This window comes from Clarias gariepinus, chromosome 16 (assembly GCF_024256425.1).
Source record: "Clarias gariepinus isolate MV-2021 ecotype Netherlands chromosome 16, CGAR_prim_01v2, whole genome shotgun sequence".
NCBI lineage: Eukaryota > Metazoa > Chordata > Actinopteri > Siluriformes > Clariidae > Clarias > Clarias gariepinus.
In genome coordinates this window covers 27,588,187-27,607,836 of record NC_071115.1, presented here as the reverse complement: position 1 = coordinate 27,607,836, position 19,650 = coordinate 27,588,187, and the positions used below count along the sequence as shown (strand labels likewise).

Sequence of the window (19,650 nt, the reverse complement as noted above, 5' to 3'; positions counted from 1 at the left end):
CTCATGCTGGCCTAGAAGCACTCCCTGTTGAGCCACCGCTGATCTGACGGGGTCTGGGCCTGCTGCGTCCATGCTGGTCAGATCGTTCTGTTAGGAAAAACAGAACGGACACAAGTGCAGGTCTCTTTCAAAGTTTTTTATTTGTTGGCGGGATGCCTGGACTCAGACAAAGAGTAAATAAAAAAATTAATAAATAAAAAACTAAACAAAAAGAAACAGACTGAACTGTTTTCCTCTGAGCGAAAGGCGGGAGCGCCAACGTCAAAAACAAACGAAACAAAAACCACTCCGTAGAGGGAAAAAAGGGCCTAGACTGAAGTGGCTGTAGTTCCTTCGGCAGACGGCAGAGGGCGACAGGGGCGAAGTCCGCTGGACTGCACGGCCGCGAAGAAGAGCGAGAGCAGGCCGGCCTCAGGACAGGAAACTGCGGAACAGCGCAAACAAAGGGAAAAAACAGGACCCGACCTGGATACGAGAGACAAAAACAAACACCGAGACAGAGGGAAAAATAGGATGAAAAAAAATACCGGAGGATACTGACTCGGAGCCGAAAATGGGGAACAACATATACCGGGCTGGATAGTACGCGAAACGGGCAGACAGCTGGCAAACATGGAACAACGATCTGACACGGGACAACAGACCGGAGGGATTAAATAGGGTGAATGATTACAATGAAAACAAGAGGAAACAGGTGAGTGAGATTAACTTGATTGAATAGTAAAGAGGAAGTGGGAGGAATGGTGGTGATGTCACAGAGACGCAGGCACATGGCGAGGGATCAAAACAAACGCCATGTGCTTCAATAGATATGTAAACATGGAATACAAAGGGGGGGGGGGAACCAAAAAGCAGAATAATTTTAGAGATCAGACTAGGGTTTGACATTATCAGGACAGATGAGTTTGCTTTTCTGGACAGACTGCTACCATAAATACACTAAATACCAAATGGTTAATTAAATGGAAAGATTTAAATATATACATATTTTTTTTGTAGATAAACACTATTATTGTAATGTTAGTTGTAACATACACAATCTATGAAATAAACACAGTACACAGTTTTACTGTACTGTGGGTTTTTGTACAGGGATGTTGTTGATCTGTATCACTGTGGATAGCGAGCGCAGTAATACACAGCTGTGTCTTCAGTCTGCATGTTCTGTCCTGTTAATGTTACTGTGCTGCTGGACGTGTCTATGGACATCTGGAACCTGCTTTTCAGTTTCTCACTGTAGCCAGTGTTACCATCACTACATATCCATCCGATCCACTCCAGAGTTTTTCCTGCAGGTTGTCGTATCCAGTGTGTACAGTAGCTGGTTATCGAATACCCAGACACTTTACAGGTCAGAGTCGGTGACTGACCAGGGGTTACTACTGAAGATCCAGTCTGGATCAGCTCAACACTGTAAACACCTGTACAAAAATAAATAAATTAAATTTTAAAATACATATGCACATATAAATATAAATATAAAAGATCATGAGGTTAGGTCTATAGTTTGTAATATGCTTGATATTTTTTTTAGCTGTTTTCTGCTTCCTCCTACTATATTTAGGCTGTTAGACTGTTAAACCCACTGCACTGTTAGGTGCATCCTGTATAATTTCTCAATAATGATTCACTGATTAATTATTCATTTTAAAAGTTTATTAATTATTCTGAAAACAAATATTAATGAACTATTGAAAATAATTAATAAAGGTTTAAAAAGACCATACATTAAAACATCTTTTAAATGCTTAAAACACTGTTATGTTTATGCAGCTCTTAAATCTTTATTACAATAAATAACAGTATCAATTTGTTTGAGATGTTTATTAGTTGCATTGAGAGGATGTATATTTTATGTCTCAGAGTTTTTGTAAGGGGAATCCATTGTTCTGTGTCACTGTGTGTACTTTGCGCAGTAATACACAGCTGTGTCTTCAGTTTGCAGATTCTGTCCTTGAATTGTTACTGTGTTAGTAGAAGTGTCTCTGGAGAGGCTAAACTTATTTTTCAGTTTGTCACTGTAGTCTGTACTCCCGTCACTATAGATGTTTCCAATCCACTCCAGAGCTTTTCCTGCAGGTTGTCGGATCCAAGCTGTAGCTGCACTTGTAACTGAATATGAAGGCTTGCAGGGGATGGAGAGACTCTGGCCTGGCTGGACTGTCATTGCAGCAGGCTGAGTCAGTTCATAAGAATGAACATCTGCAGAAGAAAACAGATTATGACATTTTACACAGTATACACTATATGCACATTTATTGTTATTGTATGAAAAAAAAGTAAAAGACTCACAGGAAGCAGCTGCCAGCAGGAGCAGTAGAAATGTAGAGAACATGGCGTGTGTACTGGAGTTTTCTCTGGAGTTTAACAGAGACCATCACATCACATGCAGTGATATCCATCCTTGATGCTTGCATTTGCATATCTATTGATGATTGAAGGATTCACATGCAAATCAAATCTGTAGAAATTGTAATAGAGGCAAATAGATGACTTACTATGTACTATGACATACTAAGTATGTTAAACCAAACCCATTACCATGAATTGGGGATATATACGCACATACATGTGCACACACACACACACACACACATACTATTTTTTGTGCCCTTTGGCACTAGAATGAATTGAAGTTACTGAAGATAATTAAACTGCTCAACCCAAAAACTTTTACAGAGACAGAGGAGGGTCTCACTTTTTTAAACAACCTTTGATGACCATTTTACTAAATGTTTTGGCCTGTATCAAGCAAAGAAACAACTAAGGAGATTCCTGAAATGACTGGAAATAAATTAAGAACTAAAAAACAAAACCTGATTGCAGATCATTTAAATGCTTGGTGATGTTGTATTGGTATATGGTAAAAGATCATGTATGTTTAATACTAAATGTACAAGCATTTCCACATGTTTTTTTTTTTTTTTGTAAAACATTTTAGCTAATAAATCACTTTTATGAACACATTTTTTTTTCACAATTTAAGTTTAGAATAAAAACAAAAAATTATCAAAACCCTGCAAAGGATGAAGCCCTCCACCTCCAGAACTTTGTAATGTCAAAAAAATTTACAGTGATAACTTTACGAAATTATTTATTTCCAATATTTTGATGCTGTCTGTATTTAATAATCACTGATTAAATGCAGCAATAGTTCTGTAAATGTATATTTTTACTTTTGTCCTTGGTGGGAATTTGCTATTATACAAATTACCATTTTTAAATATATCTTATCAGCATGAATCCTCCACAGCTAGGAGGGCGACAACTTAGTCGGGAACCGGAAATGCCGCCGCCATAGACAAGGACTGGCTAGGATACCCTGGATTCTGGATTATGATAGCCCCGCCAGCTTGGTTGCATTTAACTCCCACCAGTTGCCGCTAGCAAAGGACTGAGAGTGACCTTCTGGCCTTTTCTGCAAACATGGTGCTGAGGAGCCTGCAAGAGACATCTGCATTTCACCCCCATTTCATCTGTCTGTCAGTGCTGTTGGTCATCAGTGTTGGATGTTGGTGTCATCATGCCTGTTGGTCACTGCTTCCGACGCTCATGTGTACATTCTTTTTTTTTTACACTACCTTTTGGTGTCTCCTCCGTAATGCCCCATCTTTCCTCTAAATCTTCTCTTTAGTTGTTAAATAAAAACAATTTTTTACCTTAGACCTCACCTTGTGTTTGTGTGTCTATGGTGCTCCCAGAGTCAAGATCTTAATGGCATGGCATTATGTTTGGCATGTTATGGCATGGCATTTACAAAGAGGTTGCAGATCATCTTGCTGATTTTACCATCATAAACCAACATCATAAGGAAACTGGTATACGTGTCTCTAAAAAAAACAAAAAAAAAAACATTAAAATGATTGTAAAATGACTTCGAATTATGAGGATGTATTGAGGTATTTGAGGTTTTTAAATGAACCAGAACTTTAAGTTGCAGCTTTCTTTCTGACTGTTATAAAGCAATGGCATTGGGGACTGATTTAAAATAATGCTAAATAAAACGCCACTATATCAACAATTACAGACATTCTTAAATCTGATAAGTGAGTGAGAGTGAGTAAGATATTTATTTAAGTATATTTCTCAGGATATGAAAAGCAGCAATTCCTTATGTATTTTTCACTCACTCACTCAACTTCTATACAGTTGGTATAAGGCATTTTTTCCATGTCTTTACCTTGTATTACCAGGAGGCTGCCATTGCGTTGTTTTTTTTTTTTTTGTGTGTTCCTAAGGTATTTTTTTGTTCTCATGTAATCCGTTATAAGTTGATTGCACAAAAAATGGTTAATTCTGTATTTTTTTAAATAAAATTGATACAATTTTGTATATGAAATAAATAAAATTGATTCAATTAAATTTTTAATTAAATGATAATTGTGAGCTGGAAGCCTGGGTGACCTTTTAAGTCATTTAAAGGAATAGGTTAAAATTAAAAGCTTTTTTTTTCCTTTTCATTAGTATGTCAGAATTGTTACCACGCCACTTGTCACACGTGAGGATATTGAGACTGTACCCTTACTCACTTCCCTTAAGAGTTTTCTGTACTGGAGGTTTTTGTACAGGGATGTTGTTGATCTGGTTCACTGTGGTTTTATGATCGCAATAATGTACTGCTGTGTCTTCAGGTGAAAGTTTTGTCCATGGAACAACACGGTGGTGCTGGAGGCCTTGACGGAGAAACTTCTTTAGTGACTACTGCTGGTATCACTGGAGCTGTAGTACCAGCCGATCAGTTCCAGTGCTCGTCCTGATGCCTGCCGTAGTACAGTACATGTACTTGAGGCTGAGTATCCAGTGATTTTACATGGAAATGAAAATTATTCTCCAGGTTTAACTACTATGACTGCAAGGTGAACCAGTTCAATATATTTAATACCTGTGAACAACAAACATGCAATTATTCAGCTTCATTCTATCAAAAGGCAATGCACAAAAATAGCTGTACAGTATATCCTCAAAAGTCTCCTTACTTAGCAGATGCAGCTGTTAACAGCAGGAGAAGAAATGTAAAGAACATGGTTTGAACCTAAACCCAAAACCTCACTTCTACAGGAACACCTCTAATATGTTATAGGGAGTTTGATCTTTATAACAGTGTTTAGGCTTTCAGAAAGGGACAGCAGACTTAGACGCATGATACATTTCTTGCAAATGTAAAATATATTTACACATTTACAAAAATATGTAGCCTACCCATTAGAGTTACTTATAACTTGTATTTACTTACTAATTAATCAATTAATGAGGATTATGCAGTCTGGTTGAATAGCACTGATATAATAAATCTGTAATTTCTTAGCTTTGTAACAATGTTTCAGTTAAAACTTTTACGTAAATCCCTGGAGAACGTGCTCTCATATCGTCAGTCATTTGAACTGCAAGTAGTTGCTTAAGTGTTGTATGGATAGAAAAACAGAGCACTCACAGGTCTTAAAACTTAAATAAAAAGCATAATGCTTCTATGTTTATAATTATTTTAAAAAAATTATAGTTCCTGTTTATTTTATAGTTGTGTACAGTATGTGTAGAAGAATTACAATATAGTGTAAAAGCTACAAAATCAAAAGTTGAGTAAAATCAAATCAAAAGTTGAGTCTTAATTTGCCTTTCCGTATTTTTTTTTTTATATAATTTGCACGATTGCTTAAATGTTAAAGCAAGTTAAAAAATACATAGGTTTTTGATCATACATTTGATTTGTCTGTAATCACTTCATATTTCATCATGTACTAGATTGTATGTGATAGAAAATTGAATGAAAATGAACATCATGTACTGTATGTGTGTTGGACTGGAAAAACTGATAGAGGTGAAGCAGAATTCTGCAAGGAAAATCTATTTGGTATTTAATAAAGTTTAATACCTTACAGTAATTTCATAAGACCATAATTATATTCCAAAGCACTGTGTATATGTTGGTATTGTGTCTAAAAGACAAACACTGGTTCCATGTTACACATAAACACATACTGTATTGTAATAGGAATTGTGCTGACTCAGTGTAAAAATTTTTATTATGCTGCCTACTGTATTAATGAGAAATGTAGAGATGGTTTAGTTTAGACTGTCTTTGTGCTCTCATGTTATTAAAAACAAAAGTAGGATTGTGTTTTGAATAAACTGCTGATTTACATTTCTGCCAAAATACATGAACCCTTAGACCATTATGTAAATACATCCAAAACAGAACTGGTTTTGTGGTAAATGAAGGGCAGGGTGACGTGGTGCATTCTCACATTTAGAGGTATTATTTAAGTACAGAACTAAGTTGTGATGGAAATGATGTTTTAGTGCAGTGCTGCAGTTTGTTGTGTCAGTGTGTATTACTGCGCTCGTAAAGCACACTGTGTCTTCAGTCTGCATGTTCTGTCCCCGTAAGGTCACACTGTTACTGGAAGTGTCTCGAGAATCTTTCTTATGAATACCCCCATTATAATCAATAGCATTGATCCATTCTAAAGCTTTTCCTGCAGGTTGTCTAATCCAAGCTGTTCCATAGTGGCTGCTGCTATCAGTGATAGAAGCTCCAGACACTTTACAGGTGATGGTTAAAGTCTCTCCTGGTTTTATAACCACTGAGTCTGACTGGATGAGATCAGTAGCACAAAACACATCTGTGAAAAGCGAAAAATAAAATGTTTACATGTTAATTAGTTTATATGATCCTTTAACAATTTAAGTTTAAAACCCAAACACTTACAGGGTGGGTGTAAGCGTGGCATAGTCGCGGAGACAAGATGTTGGTTTGTTCCTTTATTCACCATAGAACATAAAACAAAAACAAAAGCTCTTTTCCTAGAGCCCTAGTAACCTTTAATATCACCAATAAGACAATACTCATTTAAAGTTCTACAAGAACAATATTACTAGTAATACTGTAGCAACAAAAGCTACATCAGCAGTAACAAAAGACTATTTATAATCAAAATAATCACTTTCCTCGGCTCAGGTGAGTGCTTTCGATGAGAACCGCTTCCTCTCTACATAAACACAGTAATAATATTACAGGAGGAGATGGAGGTTTGCATAAATATTCTGTTCTAAATTATAATACAGCTCTGTTCTGTAAATCACAATACCATGACATTTCTTTACCCAACATGAATTTATCGTTTGTAACAATTTTGTTGTTATTACTAAGAATGCTTTTGGAAAGTTCACATTTTATATCTACATAAATACATTAAAAAGGTAAATACTGTGTTTTATTATGGTTGTGTCCATTTTAATAGGAACAGCAGGAACAAATTCTCATTTGCACAGTTATCTGATCCTTTAATCTTAGATGTTTTCATTGTTTGAAATAAATAATCTTGAAGGAAAACCATATTTACACAATTCTTTAATAATAAAAAAATACTGTTTGTGCATTCTCAGTGACACAAACTGTTAAAACCTCATTCCAGTAAATGACAGTAGCTGTTTGACTGAGATGTTTTTAATTGATTTGAGAGGATATTTATTACACACCTCAAGGTTTTTGTAAGGGGAATCCACTGTTCTGTGTCACTGTGTGTCTCTTGCACAATAATACACAGCTGTGTCTTCAGTTTGTAAATTCTGTCCTCGAATTATTATATCGTTAGTAGAAGTGTCTCTGGAGATGCTGAACTTATTTTTCAGTTTTTCACTGTAATATGTACTCCCAGCACTATTGATAAGTGTAATCCACTCCAGAGCTTTTCCTGCAGGTTGTCGGATCCAAGCTGTACTATAGCTTGTAATTGAATATGAAACCTTACAGGTGATGGAGAGACTCCGGCCTGGATGGACTGTCATGGCAGCAGGCTGAGTCAGTTCCTCACCATCGACATCTGTGGAGGAAAATACATTGTGAAATCATACACAATACATAGTATTCAGTACATTTATTATTGTAGTGAATAAACATATTATATAATATACAGCACTGACAGGAAGCAGCTGCCAGCAGGAGCAGTAAAGATGTACGAAACATGGTGTTTTGTTTGTCTTCTCTGTCCAAAACTTAACAGAGATCAGATCACATAAATTGAGTGATATCCATGACTGATGCTTATATATATTTGCAAAACTGCAGATGAAGGGAGGAGTTAGTATTTAAAACATATTAAAATTGGGCAGTAAAACTATGTAAAATAAAATGAATTAAGTAAAAGTATATGTTTTAAACCTGCTAATAAATTGTTTACATAAAATAATACCTACATTAATATTTGTAGGTAAGTCATCAACATTGCCACTCACACCAAATTAGATTGAACAGTATTTTGTGTATTGTATTTGTGTTGTAACATGTATTGTGTTTGTGTGGGGGAGGCACAGTAGCTTGGTGGTTAGCACTGTCGCCTTGTACCTTCAGGGTCCAGGTTCAATTTCCAGCCAGTTTCAATTGTAGCCCATGTGTGTGTGTGTGTGTGTGTGTGTGTGGAGTTTGCATGCTCTCCCAGTGATTGGTGTATTTTCTTCGGGTACTCCAGTTTCCTCCTACAGTCCAGATACATGCAGATTACGCTAATTTGTGTTCTCGAATTGTCCGTAGTATATGAATGAGTGTTTAATGTGTATATGTGTGCAAGTTTGTACCCTGCGATGGATTAGCACTCTGTCTAGGTTGTACCCCGTCTCATGCCCCTCAAGTCTCCTGGCATAGGCTCCAGGCCCCCCATAACCCTAAATAAAGGATAAAGTGGTATAGACAGTGAGTGAGTGTTTGTGTTGAGGGGGTGTAGGGGTGTATAACAGGGGTATAATCATCTCAAGTCACCTAAAAGAGATTAATTTCTTAGATCATCTATGTGCTGATCTTTGTCTCAGTCAGCATCACCATGCTGGGTGGATGCTGTGCAAATGGAGAATAAGCCTCATGGGCCACAAACCATAATTAAAACATACTTATCTTTAGGCTGTAATACTGTATACCAAGCATCCATTATAACTGTGAGTAGATTTGACCGTCTATGGAATGGTATAAAATATTTTGCACTACTGCCCAAATGTTACATGAATTAAATGTAGTAGGCAACACACTTTAATGTGACATGAATCAATAACAACAACAACAACAATGCAAATAGAGCATACTATCCTAAATGCTTGAGCAAAACACATACCACAACAATAAATAAACCACAATTATAATACCACAATCCGCTTAATTGATTATAAACAAATAATAATTAACTAAACATGCTATATTTAATTATATTTAATTTAATATTTGTCCCGATGTAGGTTGTACCCATTTAATGTAGGAACTTGTGGCTGAGTATCCAGTGATCTTATCGTACAACAATGCTGTAATTAGAGCTTACTTTTATATTAATCCCAGGAGAAAATGCTCTTATTTATTATACTCTCTCAGTCTCTTAAAATGTGGGGTAAATAAAGAGTTTGAATAGAGAAAGAGCGCCCCTCACAGGGTTTAAAGCTTACAGTAAAGCATAGTGTTCATTTATACAGTAATTGTGGGGCTGGTGAAACGGTATACAATACAAAGACCAAAGATTGAGGAAACTATTAATCTGTTTGTATAAAGTTTTGTCCAAAATCAGTTTTTCTGTCTTTCAGCTCTTTAAAAAAAAAAAAAAAAAAAAAAACAGATGTACTGTATATTTGAAAGAGTGTTATTATGTACTTTGCTGTCTGGGCTAGGATTTGTCCCTGCAAAATTATTTAATGGAAGGAGGCACTTTAAACACCATAGATGTAAAATGGTCAGTCTGTCTGAAGATATCTAAAAACTTTTTGTCAAGTCTGATTGTTAATGGTTGCTGGATGTGTCTCTGGAAACCTGAAAATTGCTGTTGCTAAAAATTCAGTAGTTTCTCACTGTGAACAGTACTAACATCATAATATACTGTACATTGGAACCTTGGATTATAGAATTTTGATTTTCTATAATTTATAAAATATAAAATATAGATTAAGAAATAATGAAACCTCAGATTATTAGTTCCACAATCCAAAAAATAAATATTTAAAAATAATGAATAAAAAATAATACAAATTAACATGCACCTTAGAAAAAAGGAAAAATAAATCTCAACAGATGTGTTTCCGTTAGCGGTTGTGCGCGCATGCGCTGTGTATGTGTGTGTGCGTGTTAGAGAGGTAAAAGATCAATTTTCTTTCTCTCTCTCAGCCTGCACTGTTTTTGTGCGCGTGCGTGTAATTGGACACAGTGCTGCTTCCCTCCTCCTCTCGCCTTCACACACACCCCTTCTCCTTCCATTTGTTTCATTTTTACTTTACAGCAGTGATTCCCCTGTTTACATATGTATACGTGTGTGTGTGTGTGTGTGTGTGTGTGTGTGTGTGTGTGTGTTTGTTTGTGTGTGTGTAAGGAGGTTAAAGATCCATTTTCCCTCTCTCTCTCTCTCAGTCTGCATTGTTTGTGTGTGCTGTACACTGTACCCTTCCCCTCCTCCTCTCACTTTTTCATAAAGTGATCAAGACAGATGGTCATCTCAATTAGTGTTAAAGGGATACTTGATCATTGTAGCAAGCAAGTTCAGTAAGTAAATCTGGATTCAAACCTTGGACAAAAGAAGGTTAATCACTTTTCACCGCCAATGTCTGGAATTCCAAAAGCATATTCTGGAGATTGTTTCTTGCCTTGTTTTAAATCCATCAGCTGCTCCCCACTTTCCTTTTCATCTGGAAGGTGATCAAAAACACATTGAAATAGATCAATAAATTGACTGTAGGACTTAGTGTGCTCGCCTCCTTGGTTTCAGACTGCTGTGGCCCAGCATAGTGCCTTGCCTGTAAGCAGGCTCAGAAACAGTTCAATTAAGTTAAATTAAAATTTATTTGTATAGCACTTTTAACAATTGTCATTGTCGCAAAGCAGCTTCACACAATCAAAATAATTATTTAAGTTTGTATGGAATGTGAATGTGCATGAATTAATTTTGATCAGATATGATTAGATAGTCCCTGGTGAGCAAGCCGAGGGCGACAGTGGCAAGGAAAAACTTGTGATGGCAATAGGAAGAAACCTTGAGAGGAACCCGACTCACGCTGAGAGGTTACTTCTGCTGCATTCATGCTAGAGGCAAAGTATTCTGTCACAATGGTAATGGAGGTAAAGAAATGCAAGTGCAGATCAGCATTGGTTTATTTAACCCTCATGCTGTTTTCCGGTCAAATCTGACCGATTTACATGTTTCCTTTCTAAAAAAATAAATTTTATTAATTTCACATGAGGTTCAATGACTTTTTTTCGTACATGGCATTCAAAAACATGGAATACATTTGAAATATTTTTATAAAAATGTGTGTGTTTATGGAACTTTTATACACTCATGGTGTTCCTGGTCAAAAATGACCGGTCTTTGGAAATTAAGACTACAATGTGTGTAGAAAACCAAGTTCAAGCTTTTTAGGGCCTTACTTACTCACAGTTCAGTCTGATGAACTGCACATGAAGCTCTGGAATTATATTTGACAGTGACAGGAAGAAAGGAGGAGAGAAGCCAGGTTGACAGTGAGAAGAGTTTAGAGGAGGAAGAGTGAGAGTTTGAGGATAACACAAAGCATAACCCAAGGAGGAAGACTCTGGCACTGATGAGGAAGAAGACCCAGCTGAAGTTGTAGTCTCTTGCAACCAAAAAATGCAACCAAACCCTAACACTAACCTGATATGCCATATCCCAAGTGGATGTCATCAAGTCCAGTTTTCAAATTTTTCCTCACAAACTCCATTGTAACCATTGACATAAACATGACAAACCTGGAAGGGAGAAGGGTTTATGGAAACACCTGAAAAGACGTAGACCTGGTGAATATTAAAGACTACATGGTTGTGTTGATTTTGTGTGTTGTCTACAGATCCTGCAACGAATCTGCATCCAGCTTATGAAATGTGGTCAGGCAATTTTTTACACTACAATGTCTTTGCAGATGCCTTGCATATACAGTACTGTCACATTTGATTCTATTTAATGACCACCACACAAAACCAGCCCGAATTCAATGTGACAAGCTGGAAAGTTTGGCAGAAGTGGGTGGAGCACATGCCAATCATTTACAAACTGTCACGCTCTTAGCGCTCCGCGCTGATCAAAGACCGTGTCATTTATCTGACATTTCCTTTCCCACGCTGTCAGGCTCTCATTACGTGGTCATGCTTTCCCACGCTGTCATCGCTCCTCCCGGACCGCCCCGCCGGCACACCGGTTTCCCATCTGGCGCTGATTTCACCCAGCTTATAAAGAAGCGCAGCGCGCTGCCTCGCCACAGGATTATTGTGTATTGTTTCGCCGCAGTTTTCTCGCGTTTTTGTTCATGTAGTTTCACGTTGCCAACCTCGCCTGTCTTTTCGATTTCGCCTTTTGTCTCACGATTCTGATTTTGTACTGCTCTTGGATTTAACGGCTTCGGACTTTCACTTTCGTTTCTCGACTACGGCTTAGTCTCACGTCTCGGCATCGACGCTACGCTAACGGATTTTACGGCTCAGACCCACGCTCGCTCTCTCTCGACCACGGCTTGTCCTCACGTTTTGGCATTGACGCTACGCTGATGGATTTCACGGCTCAGACCCAAGCTCACGCTCTCCCGACTACGGCACACCACCACGCCCCTGCATTTATTCCGCGCATACGGATTTTACGGCCCCGAGCGCGCGCACCTGCTGACTCAGTCACGCACCTACAGTGTTCGACCAGAGCTACTCGCGTGCTGCTCCTGCACCTGCTTCTGGATCCATCCACCAAGCCCCCGTTCCTGACAGAATAATCCAGCCATCATGGATCCAGCAGGACTGGACAGAATGAGACTTGGAAAACAGCAGGAGGAGCTCGCCACCACCAGGCAGACGCTAGCTGATGTCACAGCCCGCGTGCAGCATCTCCAGACGCCCACAGCTCAGGTCTTAACCTCAGAGCCCCCAAGCGAGCCACGCCTACCAGCCCCTCCCACCTACGGAGGGGAACCGGGAACCTGCAGATCGTTCTTATCTCAATGTTCACTGATCTTTGAACTACAAGCCTCCACTTTCTCTTCAGAAAGGTCCCGGGTGGCCTACGTGATCACGCTCCTCACCGGAAGAGCCCGGGAGTGGAGTACAGCCCTCTGGGACGCCCGCGATTCATGCTGTGAGAGCTTTGAGAGCTTTTCAGGAGAGATGAGGAGGGTCTTTGACCGCTCTCACGTCGGCAGGGAGGCCGGGACCAGACTACTGCGCCTTCGCCAAGGATCACGCTCTGCGTACGACTACGCTATTGAGTTTAGGACACTAGCCGCCTCGAGTGGATGGAACAACAGAGCCCTAGCGCACGTCTTCCTGGAAGGGTTGTCAGAGGCACTCAAGGATGAACTAGTCGCCCGTGAACTTCCCTCAGACCTTCACGAACTTATGGATCTTGCGGGGAGGATTGACTCACGTCTTCGTTCCAGACGCCCTACCCGGAGGTCTCCTCCTGCTAGGAGATCCCCTCCTCCCAGAGCACCTCGCCCATCCTCTCTCCCATCTCAGAGCGACCAGGAGGAGCCCATGCAGCTGGGCAGAACCTGCATCTCCGAACAGGAGAGACGCCGCCGCCTGGAAGGAGCCTGTTTCTACTGCGGTAGTTCCGATCACGTTCTTAGAGACTGCCCGGTGAAAGGAAACGCCCTCTAGTCAGACTGGGAGCCCTAGAGGGCGCTCCTTCCAACAGACTCCCAGAACATCGCCCCCTGCTGTCTGTAACGCTAATCGTGAACGGCCAAGCTCACTCTATTCAGGCTCTCGTGGACTCCGGCTCCGCCCGGAACCTGATCAGCGCTGCTGCAGTCAAGGCTCTCAGGAGCTCCCTGCCGTCCATCACGGAGAGAACGCTTCCGCTCACTCTGAGGTCATCAGGAAATCATTCTGAGGGGATCTGTCTCTTCGTCATAAGAAAATCTCATGCCGCCCTGGTCCTGGGTCTCCCCTGGTTAACTCTCCATGGCCCCCAGATAGACTGGACCAGGCTGGTCATTACGGGTTGGAGCCCCTCCTGTGCCACTTCATGCCTTCGTTCCGCGCATCACGCACTCCCCACCCCAGTCAAACCTGAGGAGACTCCGGATATCTCCAAAGTCCCCTCTGATTATCATGATCTCAAGCAGGTCTTTAGCAAGACCCGGGCCATGTCGCTTCCACCACATCGACCGTATGACTGCCCCATCGACCTTTTCCCAGGATCATCACCTCCGAAGGGTCGCTTATACTCCCTAACCCACCAAGAGAGAGGAGTCATGGACACATACATCACTGAAGCCCTCGCCGCTGGAATCATCCGCCCGTCCTCCTCTCCAGCAGGGGCAGGATTTTTCTTTGTGAAGAAGAAAGATGGGTCCCTACGCCCCTGTATCGATTATAGGGGTCTCAACGAGATCACCGTTAAGAACCGCTACCCACTTCCTCTCATGACCACCACCTTTGAACTTCTCCAGGGGGCCGGCATCTTCACCAAGCTTGATCTACGGAACGCTTATCACCTGGTCCGTATCAGGGAGGGGGACGAATGGAAGACGGCCTTTAACACACCCACAGGACATTACGAATATTTGGTCGTTCCCTTCGGCCTGACCAACGCCCCCGCCGTCTTCCAATCCCTCGTTAACGACGTCCTGCGCGACTTTCTTAATGTCTTCGTGTTTGTCTACTTAGACGACATTTTAATTTTCTCCCACGACCTGGAGGAACATCGACGTCATGTCCGTCAAGTCCTACAAAGGCTCTTGGAAAACCACCTCTTCGTCAAAGCAGAGAAGTGCGAGTTTCACACATCCTCCACCACCTTCTTGGGCTCTGTCATTTCCCCTTCCAGGATCGAGATGGAGCCAGCCAAGGTCCAGGCAGTCTCCAATTGGCCCACTCCGACCTCACGACAAGACCTACAACGGTTCCTGGGCTTCGCCAACTTCTACCGCCGCTTCATCCGGGGTTATAGCTCTGTCGTCGCCCCACTCACCTCCCTGACCTCCACAAAGACCCGTTTCGATTGGAACACGGAGGCCGAGAAGGCTTTCGCCGAGCTCAAGATGAGATTTACCTCTGCTCCCATCCTCATTATCCCCGACCCTTCTCGCCAGTTCGTGGTGGAGGTCGACGCCTCCAACACTGGGGTTGGTGGCATTCTCTCCCAGAGGTCTGCCCAGGATAATAAAATGCACCCTTGCGCATACTACTCCCGTCGCCTATCCCCAGCTGAGAGGAATTACGACATGGGAGACAGAGAACTCTTGGCCAGCAAGCTGGCTCTGGAGGAATGGAGACATTGGCTAGAGGAAACTGAGCTCCCATTTTTGGTATAGACAGACCATAGGAACCTCGAGTACCTTCGTTCCGCCAAGAGACTCAACGCACGTCAAGCTCGACGGTCGTTATTCTTTTCACGTTTTAACTTTGTTCTTTCCTATCAACCAGGCTCTAAGAACGTTAAGCCAGCTGCCCTATCAAGACAGTTTCCCTCTCCTAAAGACCCCATTTCACGCGAAACCATTTTACCTCCCTCCTGTCTCATCGCAGCCTTAAGATTCGACATCGAGACCAAGGTCCAGCAGGCTCTGACCCTGGAGCCCGGCCCAAGCAATGTTCCCCTGAATCGCCTCTTCGTCCCCGTCGGTCTACGTTCTCAGGTGTTGGAATGGGCCCATGGTTCCCGTCTGTCTTGCCACCCAGGGGCCGCCCGGACCCGTGTCGTTACCCAACAGCGATTCTGGTTGCCCACGCTAGGAAGGGATGTCTCCAGGTTCGTGGCAGCCTGCGACATCTGCGCCCGAGCTAAGGTTCACAACCAACCAACTGCCGGTCTTCTCAGACCCCTACCGATCCCCCGCCGTCCTTGGTCCCACATCTCCATCGACTTTGTCACTGGCCTGCCTCTGTCCGATGGCAACACCTGCATTATGACCGTAGTAGATCGCTTCTCGAAGTCTGTGCACCTCGTCCCACTCCCTAAGCTGCCCTCCGCCAAGAAGACTGCGGAGCAGTTAGTCCTCCACGTGTTTCGCCTCCATGGCCTGCCCACAGACGTCGTCTCGGATCGGGGCCCTCAGTTCACCTCTCGCTTTTGGGGCGCGTTCTGCAGACTTGTCGGAGCGACTGCCAGTCTATCGTCTGGATTCCATCCTCAGTCCAACGGACAAACCAAGCGGATGAACCAAGCCCTAGAGGTTTCCCTCCGCTGCATGACAACTCGGGACTCGACCACCTGGAGCAGATTCCTCCCTTGGGTTGAGTATGCCCACAACTCTCTGCCCTCCTCGTCGACAGGCTTGTCCCCGTTCCAGTGCTGCTTAGGCTACCAACCTCCACTCTTCCCAGCCCAGGAACTAGAGGTGGAGACCCCGTCAGCCCAACACTTTGTCCGCCGCTGCAAGCAAACATGGCTACGCGCTAGACGCACCCTGCTACGAACCCGCTCCTCTTATAAGAAACAGGCAGACCGCCACCGCACCAAGGCCCCCAGATACCGGGTAGGAGACCGAGTCATGCTCGCCACTAAGGACATTCCCTTGAGAACCCTTTCACGCAAGCTCTCCCCCCGTTTCATCGGACCCTTCACCATCACCAGGATAATCAACCCATGTGCAGTTCGACTCCTACTCCCCTCGTCCATGTGACAGATCCACCCTGCGTTCCACGTTTCCCAGCTACGACGCCTCATCAATTGTCCACTAAGTACACGGGCAAACCGGCTGATGGTGAGAAAAACAGGGGAAAAGGAAGGAGTCCTAGAAATGACAGGAAGGCTACTTTAAAATTGTAAATATGTTTTTACAGTGTCATTATATTTTCAATAAAGTAAAGTTTTTTCTGTGTACATTTGGACTTTTGTTTTGAATAAATAGATCATACCGATCAGTACATCATCCTGGTATTTTCTGCCACAGTTAAAAATTTAACTTGTTTAAAAAAAAATCACTTTAATAAACATTTCAGTGAAGTCCTCTGTTATAAACAGGAAAATAGGTTTCATTTTAGTATTTGTTATAGTCAAAATAATATCTTTATAATGTTTTTTCCCCTAAAAAAATGAGTAGTATGAGATCAGGTAAATGTGGCTTGCAGGATGGACACAGGAAATATAAGTTTAACACATGTAATGTTCACAAGAGCTGAAGTTGATAAAAAGATTTATTACAACATTATATAATAATATTTGTATTATTGTGGATTTATAATAAAATTAAATGCTCTGGTCAAAAGTGACCGGGGACAGTATGAGTGTGAGCCACAAAAGAACACAACATGAGGGTTAATAGTAACAGATACTGTAATTCAAAATGTGACATGCAAGGGTCGGGTGAGGCGCAATCGGGATGTCAAGGGCAAAAACAATAATCAAAGTCAAAAAACAAATCAAAATCAAGATCACAGCCAAACAACAGCTTGGTAATGTCAAGGCTAGAGCTGAAATATTTTGCACATTAGAATTTTTGTCCTGGGGCTTATCTGTCTCTCTGTCCTTGTTTTTTTTAAACTAAATGACGATACTTCACTTGCCCATTTAAGCAAATGCATGTTTTAATGATGTCTTTTATGATGGAGACATGGCCCTGCCAAGATTGAGCAAAAAAGTGATAGGGCTTTTTTTATGTATCCGATCCACTCCAGTCATCTTCCTGGTTTCTAATGGATCCAGCGCATACAATAGAAACAGAGAAGGATAGGGACTGTCCATAAGAATCTGGGAAAGAAGAATGTAACACTATGTTATAATGTTTATCAAGCCAGGATGATTAATTTTCCTGTAGGAATCACATGAAAATGTTGAAATAAGTTAAATTAAATAAAAGTTTATTAATTTTATCTAAAATCATCCTTCTTTGAGTTCTGCTTGACCTAGATTTAAAGTGTATGGGAGTGTTATCTATAACAGAGCTCACTGTAAACTAGAAAAGCCAAGACATACTGTTTATACCTGACTCTATTAGAAAAGGCAGTGTCCATGAGCACTATTAGAGATGTATTAAATCCACAACCACAAGCTGCTTGTATAGATAGTGGATACTTATTAATGTTCTATGTTAAGATCTACAACTGAAAGTTAAATTATCAGTTTTTTTTAAAAAAAGAAGAAAATGTGGTTTAAAAGGTCAGAGCCAAAAAAGCCTGAACTAAACAAAACAATGAATTTTCTCTGATTAGACTAATTAGAACATGACATGACATATTTACAATGGTAAATAGTTGAACAATCATTTAAAGCAAATGTTTAACACACAATACACTGTAATACACATGCTGTATTATTCATGAATTCACTGATTAAACAAGTTACGAAATAAATAAAGAACCCTGAAAGAATAGTATTTACAAACCAATCTCTAATAAAAAATATTAATATCAATCTTAACTCTAGTGAATAACAGTAAAAGTTTAATAAAAGATGTTTATTCGTTGCATTAAGAGGATGTCTATTACATGTGTCAGCGTTTTTGTAAGGAGAATCCACTGTTCTGTGTCACTGTGACTCTCTTGCGCAGTAATAAACAGCTGTGTCTTTATTTTGCAGATTTTGTCCATGAATTGTTATTGTGTTAGTAGAAGTGTCTCTGGAGATGCTGAACTTATTTTTTAGTTTGTCGCTGTAAGCTGTATCCCCACCAACATCGATGATACTAATCCACTCCAGAGTTTTTCCTGCAGGTTGTCGGTCCCAAGCTGTAGTATAATCTGTAACTTAATGTGAAGCCTTACAGGTGATGGAGAGACTCTGGCCTGGCTGGACTGTCATGGCAGCAGGCTGAGTCAGTTCATAACTATGGACATCTGTGGGGGAAATTAAACTGTCATATGTCAATTTATGCTGTGAATTTATTGTCATTGCAGTAAATGGATGAATTTGATAAAACACTCACAGGAAGCAGCTGCTAGCAGGAGCAGTAGAGATGTAGAAAACATGATGTGTTGTTTGTACTGGGGTCTCCTCTGTTCTCCAAAGTTTACCAGAGACCATCACATCACATAAATAGAGTGAACTCCAGCCCTGACACTCGTATTTTCACGTCGCCGACACCTTTGACTTGCTCATCAGAGACATTTTATTCAATATTTATTCATTAATCTCATTATTATCTAGACACATTTTAGTGTCTCACACATACCCACTTCCAAAAATTATATGAAAAAAAAATTCTTTCATTTTTGTGAAGCTGCTTTAAGACAAAGACCGTTTAGACGTAAAAGCGCTATATGAATAAAATTGAATTGAATTGAGATCTCCCTAATGTGGCAGACATGAGTGCAGGATTTGCATAAAACCTGACAACTACTACACACCCTTAAAAAGTTAGGTTCTGTAATTTCTTTGCTAAAATAACCCCTTCACAAGGCGATCGGACGAAAGAAAAAAAGTTAAAGAGCTTGGACCAGATCTACCTGATCTTCTAATTAAGCAGTAGTCAAGTGATTGCAGCCGAGCTTACACTCGGTGCTTTTCCAGCACTTCTTATGGCTATTGACAAGTGATTATAACTGGTGATTATAACTGTTCATGATTTTAACTAGTGCAGTTTCTATACTATGATGGGGCCTGTAACCTGACTGAAATTCTTTGAGGATATTGTTTTCCTGTAAGAAAGTGCATATTTGAGCTGACACCACCTTTTCTAATATGTTTGATATAAATGGAAGGGTTGTAATTTGAAAGGGTCTGTAATTTCAGGTCTATATTAGATTTTTTA

At 40.8% G+C, this 19,650-nt stretch overlaps 1 gene segment (V, D, J or C); it reads right to left on the bottom strand.

Moving 5' to 3' along the window:
- Positions 1–1,894: 1,894 nt before the first annotated feature.
- LOC128544297 (Ig heavy chain V region 3-like) lies at positions 1,895–2,335 on the bottom strand. The segment is given in 2 exon segments: positions 1,895–2,202; positions 2,293–2,335. Coding segments are annotated over 2 exon segments (351 nt in total).
- Between the last annotated feature and the right edge of the window lie 17,315 nt (positions 2,336–19,650).